This window comes from Epinephelus moara, chromosome 7 (assembly GCF_006386435.1).
Source record: "Epinephelus moara isolate mb chromosome 7, YSFRI_EMoa_1.0, whole genome shotgun sequence".
Lineage (NCBI taxonomy): Eukaryota > Metazoa > Chordata > Actinopteri > Perciformes > Serranidae > Epinephelus > Epinephelus moara.
Window position 1 is genome coordinate 32,966,031 of NC_065512.1, and position 10,596 is coordinate 32,976,626.

The 10,596-nt window shown below is 42.5% G+C and overlaps 1 protein-coding gene across 2 annotated transcripts in view; it reads left to right on the forward strand.

Annotated features, from left to right (window-relative positions):
- tmeff2a (transmembrane protein with EGF-like and two follistatin-like domains 2a) overlaps positions 1-10,017 on the forward strand; it is a 154,840-nt gene extending 144,823 nt beyond the window's left edge. Inside the window, exons 7-10 of one of the 2 annotated variants that reach the window (XM_050049849.1) lie at positions 514-561; positions 808-937; positions 6,526-6,684; positions 9,220-10,017. In XM_050049849.1, the coding sequence (XP_049905806.1) occupies positions 514-561; positions 808-937; positions 6,526-6,684; positions 9,220-9,316 (434 nt within the window). In that variant the 3' untranslated portion in view covers positions 9,317-10,017. The remainder of the gene's footprint in view (positions 1-513; positions 562-807; positions 938-6,525; positions 6,685-9,219) is intronic. The other variant, XM_050049850.1, reaches the window with a different exon arrangement.
- The last annotated feature ends 579 nt before the right edge of the window (positions 10,018-10,596 follow it).

Consider the following 10,596-nt stretch of genomic DNA (forward strand, 5'->3'; position numbering starts at 1 on the left):
CCAAGAGCCAATAAATAAGAAAAATAAATAAGAAAAATCAAAAATAATTGCATCATAAACCTGGAAAATACTTTCACAGACTCTGTTTGAAGGAATTAATTCACGGGCCACTGAAAAAAATCAATTGCAATAAAATAATCATGATTGGAAGGAGACTTTGTCTAGCAATTGTGAAAAGAGGAATTCAATGCAGCGTCAATAAGGTGAGCCAAAAGTGCATTATTCCCTCTGATCTTTTCTACCCGGCTCTGCTCCATTCTAGCCTTTGTTCAGTATAATACTTTAGGGGAGATGGCTTCTCACTTCTGAAGAGAATAGTTCACATTAATACGCATTAACTCGACAGGTGCACACACCAAATGAACCCTTTGTAGAGATGATAATACACATTCAGTTCACTCAACCTGAACTGGCATCAGATTGAACGTGTAACCCATAATGGAAACGGTCTGAGCTGTAGGAGAGGTCGTAGTGACCTGAGATCTGTTTGAATGTGTTTTTTGGCTTTTCCAGGTGACATCAAAGGCGGAGATGGACACTTCGCACGGACCGACCTCACAGGTGAGTGCATTTGTAATGTTGGCCATATAACATGTGCTGCCACTCAAAGCTATGTTAGTCCTGACTCTGTTCTGTACTTTTCTCTTTGTCTGTCACCCTCAGGCTTTTCTAGCACTTTATCCATTTCTGTCCTTTTTTTAAATTCACCCTTTATGATAATATCTTCCTCTCTTATTGGAATCTGTGTCTTCCTTGTACGGGACAAAAATGTGTCCAATGACTGTGTCTGTGTTTGTGTTTGCACAGTAGAGGAAAAAGAGGATCCAAGGAATGAGCTGGCCCGCGGCCTGTACATCCCCTGTCCAGATCACTACAAAAACTACTGTGTCCATGGAGAGTGTCAGTTCCCCAGTATCCTGGCCCAGCCCTCCTGCAGGTACACACACACACACACACACACACACACACACACACACACACATACAGTATTATCATATTTATGAGGACAAAAACAGTTTAGGATAGGGAACAGAAAATTATACTGACACTGCAGATGATGCCCCTACCTACGTACGTGGGCATCTTGAGATTTTATTCAAAGGTGGGCAGTAAAGAGATGACAAGAAATGGGGGGAGAATGAGAGGGAAATGACATGCAACAACCCCCCAATCAACTGAGGACGTAACTTTCAAGGTATATGGTTTGCATCTTAACCACCAGCACATGAGGACACCTATGTTCTGACACAATTTAAAGGGATAGTTTGGATATTTCGGGGTTGTATGATTTACTTGTCCATAGTCAGTGTCAGGGATGGGGAGAAACAGAATACAAGTAACTAAGTTACATATTTAGAATACAGTTTAGATTGGTCCTAACTGTATGTGACATGAGGGAGCATCAGTTTGATTGTATTGGTTTCTATTGGAATGTCCTAACTGGCCGCAGGTGCTGCAGTGCTGCCGTTTTGAGCTTAACTTTTGTCAGAGGCCCTGTTGCTGTTTATTCCTGTTGTTTGCTTTGAAAGCTCCACAATGGACAAGGAATGACTCATGAAGCTGAAATTAGGAATTATCTATGATGCAGTCCACTGTAGGTAATACACTGCCTACGGATTAGTTCCTCATACAACCCCACTTTAAATAAAACGGAACTACCCCTTTAAGATTGAATGCCACAACATCTTAGGACAAGTATAGAAAATTCTTTCTGAAAAGTTAGGTAACCAAACATTATTTTCTAAATATGGTGTCATTTTAGCATAATACATTAAGCTGGCACAATTTATTATTAATTCATAATGAGCTGAATGGGTTTTTAATAGAGAGCAATCAATAAGGCTATATTTGTGGTAGCTAATTATGGGCTACAGTGCATGGATTCTTATGTAGCAATCAATTAAACAGAGCTATTATTGGCGACAGTGTTTTTAAATTGTAACTCTGAGTGTACTAAGGCTATAAATAAATCCTACAGAAAGCCAGAGGACTCAGACCAGCTCTGTCTTACCGGCTCTAGTGTGTCATGTGTGATGGCTAGTTAGTTTGAAATGTAGCGATTGAAAGCAATTGCTGGAGCCCATTTATTTTCATCAGGCTTGTTTATCCTGTATGAAACAAAGCCAGTGTGCCGGGGGTGGTGGGTGGGGGGGTGTTTTGATCTGGCTGTTGACCAGCCAAATATGCTGCACTGCTTCCAATGTTGGATTTCTCACTGCTAAATGGAGATGTTGGTGTTTCCTTCCCACATTATGATGTTGTTTCACAAGTCTCATTTCGATGTGGTGATGATTTCATCATGAGAACCCACACTTTGTTGCACCGTCATCTGTCTGCCAGTGCTAATACTGGGCTGTAAATACACCACCGGGCTGTTGTCACCATCATTTATGACTGACACGTCGAATGTGGCATCAGTGAGTCCCCAGAAGCTAGGAAATATATTAGTATTGTTTACAGCAGCAAAAAAAAGTAACGATAAAAACAGTGTCACTTACAAGTGATTGACATCAGTACTGCTAACAATAGCGCCTACATGCCATTGATTCTGGCAATTTTATACCATGTGTACTAATTAATTTGCAATGTCCCCTCTCAAAAAAAAACTGATCTGAAATCATGCGCTAGTACAGTTTTTAGTGTCTGTCCTCAGTGAGGACCAAACCCTTAACACAACCTTAAAGCCGTAATTGATGTTATGCTGGTTATTTTTTGCTCTTTCAGTTTGGGTTTTACTGCCCACAACTTTACTATTTACATTCACCCTCACTGCTCTGATCAGCGTGGCTCTCAGTTAAAAAGCTCTGATAACCCCACTGTACAATACCTACTCAGCACCAAACAGCAGACAGACAAAGTTAGCAGCTAGCTGGTGAACATAGTGGAGCATGTAGCAGCTAAAGAGCCAGATCATTCCTTCAGGAGTTGGTGGAGACCAAAACCAGAGCTAAAAGTGAGTAAATATTATATTTACATTCGTCAGGTGGCCAGAAACATGATCTCTGCTAGATGTGTAAATAGGCAACTGCTTGCGAACATTAGCCATAGCAACTTTATACAGTGATAATGTGTCAGTGTGGCCAAAAAATATTTTTTAATGCATTAGTTTGACATGACCACTACATGCCTTCTCTTACTCAAAAAAAAAAACACAGAAAAGCTTAACACATGAAGGGATTCTGTCCACAGAAATGCTAGAAGACTTTTAATTTGAAATGAATAATCAAAGTGTTTAAATTAAAAATAAATATTTGTATATATTTTTCATGTCTGTGAGACATTCTACAAATGACACTGAAACTATAGTGACAGGTGTAATGTTGCTGGTATGAAGTTAATATGATCAACAGATCATGTTCTTTGTCTAAAAATTTGGCGACATGCTGAATCTCGAGGTTCTGCTGACCCACGCTGCTCCATGGGCTGTGTGGCTGCTCTAACCTTTTCACATGGGCGCCAAAATGGAAAGCAAGAGGTTCTGTGACACACACGTGTTGCTCATGCAAGCATAGTGGCCTAAACCTAGTCTTAACTCTAGACCTAACCTTAAACCATCCCCTGAAAAGATGATAATGTTTTAATTACAGTTAGGGTGATGTTTGTGTCGGCTTGGCCATCGTTTTAGTTAAGATAACTTTGCATTCACCAAACTGAGCTCAGATATGCACCTCGTCCAACGGGGTATTGACCTCAATTGTTGAGAAAGGTTGGAAACAAACCTGTTGGCTAAACTAAAAGTTTAGCCAGAGCTTGTCTGTGATATTCCCTCGCTGCAATGGAAACCTGTGTGCGCACAGTTTAGCCTGGAAGTCAGTCTGTGAACTGAGGCTCACGTAGAAGAGAAACAAAGAAACAAAAACAAAACTTGGAAATACTTAGAAGAGAAAACTCTCCTAAGTTTGGCTAACCTGGGGCTTTGTTTCTTGCCCAGTCAGACTTTTTTGTTTTGTTTTAGCAATTCCCAGATCTCAGCAATAACTTTGGTGAATGCAATGTTATCCATACCAATACGAGCAAAGGCTAAACAAAAGTAAGATCCATTAATTCTATATATATCCTAAAAAGAAGCTAGGGGCAGCAACATGACCTCACTTTTGAGGATTTGGTCATATTTTTGGCCCCATAAGTATAGAAATATAAACAAGGACAACAAACAACAAATGCAGATACACGTCACACACATTACACACACTGAACAACAGTGTCACAGCTGCAACTGACGATACAGTGCACATACGTATCCACATAACGCACTTGAACACGACATGCATTTACATAAAGGCACAATAAGGAATATTAAAACCCACCGCCCACACACAAACACACACAAACACACACACAGTGGATATGCATGTGTGCCGCTCAGGTCTGCCATCTCTTCCAGCCTGATAGTGTGGCAGCCAGGGGGTCTTGGTATCTCTCGCTCCCTCTATCTCTCTCCTTTCTCTCTAACCTCGCTCGTCCCAGTTCACCCAGCCAGACATTCTTAATGCATACTGAACAGTGCTTAGCAGACAGGGTGTGTGAAAGATCTCTGCTGCCCCCTACTGGCTGCAGGAATTGGAGGACGTGTACTAATGAGAAGGGAAGCACAGTGGTCTCTGTGGGAGTGGTGCGTGTCTGTGTTTGTGTGTGTGGAAACAGAGCACATACCCCAAACAGAACAAGGTTGCAATGTTCATCTTACACACTGTCAGGTCGCAGGGATAGAGAATGTGAAGGAGACTGTGTGTGTGCGCGCGTGCATGTGTGTGTTGGTACAAAAACAAGGGTATGCAGGTGCTGGTGGGTAACAACCTCCCCAGAGACAGGAAGCAGGTAAAAAAGAGGAGATGGAGAGAGAAAGAGAGATTAAAAGGGGGACCATTTTAGCTCCTCTCTGAGGACAAAGATCATTTCCATTACTCTCTCTCTGTCTGGCTCTCACAGACTATGTCCACACCAAGCTGGCTAAATCTGAAAACACCAGTTACATGTGAAATTGATGTGCTTCCACACTAGCTTTGTTAGGTTGTCTTTGTAAAGGTCGTTGTCCATAATGAAACACCTGAGCAATATGAAAACAGCCAAATCTCCTCCTCTTCATCCTCTTTTGTTCAGCAAACTATGACACTGTTGATCATAGCCAACATGCGTTCAGCAGTTGACACAGCCTGGTTACAATTGTGATTTAAAGGTCCCATATTAGGTTCATTCTTGGGTTCATACTTGGATTTTCTTTAATGTTAAAAACACTTTATTTTCCTCATACTATCTGCCTGAATATACCTGTATTCACCCTCTGTCCAAGAACGCTCCGTTTTAGCGTCTGTCTCTTTAAGTCCCCCTCCCGAATAAGCCCAGTCAGCTCTGGGTGGTCATTGTAATGACTATAATAGCACTGTAGAAGCACTTCTTTGCCTTTATATGATATAGCTGTGACATCACAACTTCATGGAAGTCCTAACGGCTCGTTTAAAGGCACAGTCTCTGAATCCAGGCCGTGTGCATTTCTCTGTGGATTGAGCATTTTGATACTTTCACGGTATTTATATAGCACCTATCAGAAGTGTGTACTCAAGTCACATGACTTGGCCTTGAATCAGACTCGAGCCACAAATTTTAAGATTCAGCTTAACAAAATCAAAAAAGACTTGGACTTCAACACCAATGACTTGTGACTTGCTTGGACTTGAGGCTTTTGACTTGAAAATACTTGAAAATACTTTTGACCTTTATTTACCATCATTTCCTAAGCTAACTCCACTTTGTCTGAACAAACCCAACAGTTGCAATCAAATTGCAGGATAGAACCATGACGAACTAATGGTATGTTACCAAGTGTCAATCGGAAAGATATGATAGAAAGGTAATTCAGTTTTGGACTCAAATCTCAAAGTTTGGGACTTGGGATGCAATTTGGGGCTTGCCTGTCTTGACATGGCACTTGAATACAAAGACTTGAGACTTGTGACTTGTAAAGCAATGACTTGGTCCCACCTCTGCCACCTGTACCTACAATTTAAAAACATGGAAGTCTGACTTTGGGATCCTAAATATGAGTGCTCACAGAGTTTTTAAGGGGACAGAAATCTGTCACAACTGTTTGTCTTCACTATCAATAATCGGCACTGCCATCAGAAACTTATAAGAGGAAACACAAGCAGGTCAGTTCTTGCAGTTTCCATGTGGTATCTCCACAAATCCTGGGTTACGCCTCCAAACGCACAACTATAATATCAAATTTAGTGTTTATAGAGACACAAAACAAAGAAAATGATGATGAATTTAGCTGCTAAGGCATAAACATCCTGTCTCCCTCCTCCATTTGCCCACTGCAAGCTTAATCAGTCATGTTCATCTGAAAGAAAAAGCACAGTCTCTACACTGTCACACAAACGCATTGTTCCACCACAATGTCTTTACCAAACAGGTACTGATGTCTCAATTAGAAACACAGAAATAATTAACCTGTCTCTCAGTGCACAGAAATGACTCTCTTTCTCTCTCTTTCTTCTCACTTGCGTGTGGTGTGTGTGTTCTCAGCTGTCACTCGGGTTTCAGAGGCCCCCAGTGTGACATCAAAGAGTACAACGTTCTCTATGTGGTGCCAGGCTCTGGCAAACTGCACTACGTCCTCATCGCCTCTATCATTGGAGCACTCCAGGTGGTCATCATCTGTGTGGTGGTGCTCTGCATTACCAGGTGAGTCATGCCCTAACAGGCACACACACACACGTACAGATGTTCAAACACAGCCTACTAATGAGCCTGGCAGCGTTATTTCCATGTTGTCTGTATTTGGGAGTCATGAGGGGGGCTGTGGAGCCCCTGAGCCTGGAGGAAACAGCTGAAAGGTCACCTTGCTTCCACCACAGAGAGAAAAGTATTGTCACATTCCCCTGTGGACACACATCAGAAAGCATGCAGTGTGTGCATACAAGCACAGATACACAGAGATATCTGGTAGGCAAGCATACACACTTGTGTTTGAACAGATACACACTTGTGTTTGAACAGACATTTTGTATTCACAGTAAAGACCCCCACACACACACACACACACACACACACACACACACACACACACACACATATCTATAGCCCGGGGCTTGTCTGCCTCCGGCTGACCTAAGCAATTTATGACATTTAATAAAAGATTTTAAAAGAGTTTTGGCCAAGACAAAACTGCTCCTCTGAGCAAAGTAGGGGAGGAGGATGAGGAGGAGGGACAAAATGAGAGGGGGGGCAGTTGTAACGGGGCAGGGCGAGAGGGCAAGGAGAGAAGATAAAGAGGGAAAGAGAGAATTATAACACAGAATACAGCTACTGTACCATTAATGTTTCCTGCTGCTCAGCGATATTCTTTTAATGCAAAAATATATATAAAAAAAACCTCAGCCTTATAAAACTCCACGAGACACCACGCGGCCCTCTCTTGTTACAGTAGAGTCCAGTGAATAAGCCAATGTGTAAATGAATGAATGAATCTATACAGACATACATTTCAGTGCCTAGTGACTTGCTCACCTCAGTGTCCTATCTCTGTTGCTCAGACTGAGTTGTAGTTCATGTATTGTTTTCCATAAATTTTGCTGGGACTGTGGGAGTGAGAGAGGTCATCTCTACCTGTGTATAACATTCTGTCACATGTTAGATAAGGTCTGCTGGAAATGGACTCACTGCAAGATACCACACTGTCAGTGCAGAGTTTTGTATTCTTCCTACTGTAGGCATGTCCTTGCAAAAGACCATCAGTTAACATGAGCCTGTCTCTCAAAACTCAATTATTCCCTCGTGCTCAAAACAGTTTGTTTCATGAGTGTATGTTGCCCTGCCTTAGTGATGGAGGAAGAGTGCAGTCGCTATTCGGAGCTGAAAAAGTCCTCTGCATTCTTTTTAAAAAAAAATTGTTTAATCTATGAATTAATTTATCTTCACTACAAATTTTCTCGTATAATTACAGTAAACTACTGACGGCTGTAGTCGCCAGCATCCTCCCGTTAATTTACAGTGTCACTATTTTAATATACTTCAACAGTATATTTTACAGTTTATTACAGTATTCTACAGTACAATGTGAGGTTTACAGTGTAATACTAAAGCTACCATGCCAGTAATATACTGTATTTCAAGTGTTGCCATTGTAATCTGATTAACAGTTACCTGTCCATGTTACAGTAATAATCAAACAATTATTTGCTATGTAAAGATATAGTGGAATAATGGCATTCTGACCAGAGAATGAAGTCACACTCCCTCTGTATTGTCATCAATGCTTCTGTGTTGGTTGTTGCGGTAGATGGTCAAGCTGTCTGTGCATGTTAGTGCATGTGAGTCTTTGTGTGCTTATCCCACTGGCTAGCTAATTACTGCCGCTTTGCTCTATGCTTATACACCAGTAACTGCTGATATCAGGACGGACATGGTCGCAGAAGCATAGCCTCCACCCTCCGATTTCTCCCCAGGGTAGCAGAATAAGCTCTGTCAGCACTGTCGCTGTTGTTAGCACTGTTTGCGCTGCTAGCTCCATTAGCTCCTAGCTGTCAACCTGAATCAGATTGTGAATCATAAGCTCCTTTTTCATAGAGGTCGTGCTATGGGGTCACTAAAGTCCCTTCTTTATGCTGTCCTTGCATTTTTATTCAGAACCAAACAATGGCGGCATCATATCACTCCAGTGTGTGATTTTAGACAGCGTGCTGGCATCATAGAGGCAAAACAGGTGTGACAAGCGTGCCATGTAAGACAACAGCGTTGGTTTACTGTGTGTCCCCACTTCTGAAAACATAAATACACCATTACTTGAACAAGAGTAAATTTTTGGGGACTGTTTAAGTTGTGGACTGATACACATTTGATGCGCCACTTAGTATTTACAGCACGAGGACTGCATAAAGGATTGAATCAAAATACTCAACAGTGTTCACTGCAGTAGATCAATATCTAGAGCAATGGTTTGACTCATTGCTGTGTTTTTGCTCAACAATGAAGATGGCACAAAGGAATAAGATATATACAGCTTTGGCTACACAGACAATACGTTATTGTATATTGTTGGTTTTGCTCTTTTCGTATTTGTTCACAATAAGAATAAAGACAAAGAAAGAAGAAATATCAACTGTTTCCACTGTTATTTTTACAGATATCATTTCAGGACTTTTCACAGCTCCAGAGTGGCAGCGCTAACCCCCACATGTATCTTTCTGTCCCCTCTCCCTCACCTTTGTCCCTGTACAGGAAGTGCCCACGGACCAACAGGATCAACCGGCAGAAGCAAAACAATGTCCACTTCAGTACAGAGAACACCATGCGCGCCTCCACTCGGCTTATCTGAGCCCAGACACACCGGACAGAGTCCTCCTCCACTTAACGGAGCGCTGTGGTGTTAGATGTTCCCCCTTGTAGGCCAACCCCCGAAAAATTAGGATCTGCTTCCCCTCACTCTTCGCCCTCTCTCCCAGTATGAACTTTAAGGATGCCCAGGGAGGATTGTGGCATAGCAAAGACAGAGCTGGCGTACCAGTCAGTGATGAGACTCACATGTGGAGTCATGCTGACATCAGTCCCCTCCGCCGCCAACCCCCCAGTTGCAGATGTGTCTCCCTGCACCTTGTCAATTCCGCGCAGGGTTTTTCTGAAAAACTGAACCATGGGGTGTTGGGGGTGGCATTGAGGATACTGAATGTGAGCGAGTGTGTGTATGAATGTGTATTAGATGTGTGAGCTTTGGTAGAGGCGGGCTAGCCAGTGTCTGTTGTTTCTAGATGAGGGGTTAAAGCAAAACGGGGTAGTGCAAAGCAGGGTAATGGGCTTTAAATGAGGTGTGTATTGTTTGGTCTGGGAGGGGGGTGGGGGGGGGTTCGGGGCTACACGTGATGCCTTGCACTTTGTGTTATAGGAGACCTTTGACAGAGGGCACAATGTTATTATAGAGCTCTCTGTTCGGTTGTGACGATGACGTCAGCTTCTGTATCTTGGGTTCTATTTCCAATAGTTATTACTACATTGTCTTGATGGGGTCATTTTTCTGTAAATGTAAATAAATAATTTATATCACGAAATGTAATAAGCTGTGTCACTCTTTGTTTGTGGTGTGGCAAACTTCTTTTACAATGACAACGCAGTGACCATGCAGGCTAGGCCAGATTCTAAAGGCCAAAACACACCAGCAGTGAACATCAAAAAATACACCCCTATTATTTTCAGTGCATAACCCCTCACCTGTGGCGGCAAGACACACATCAGCACTCCTGGATGTGCCACCCCACGGCACTGTACGCCCCTGTCCTATTTCCAGCCTCGCCACCCCTGGAGTTAAATGCATTTTTCCCCCACTCACTCTCTGCTTGTACACACTGGCTGCCATAGCAGCTCTTTGTCTCTGCTCCCATGGCAGCTCAACTCCTCTCCTCACCATGGATGCAAAGAGAACTGTGTTGCTGTTGCTGTGTCTCGTGTGTGACGAAGATTGTATGAGGAGAGACTCGTTGAGGTCGAGAAATATCGACATATATATATATATATATATATATATATATATATATCGATGCATTCAGTGTGTGCTGGGGCGGCACTTGACGCACGTCACATGATGCGCCGCAGCGGTGCCCGTGT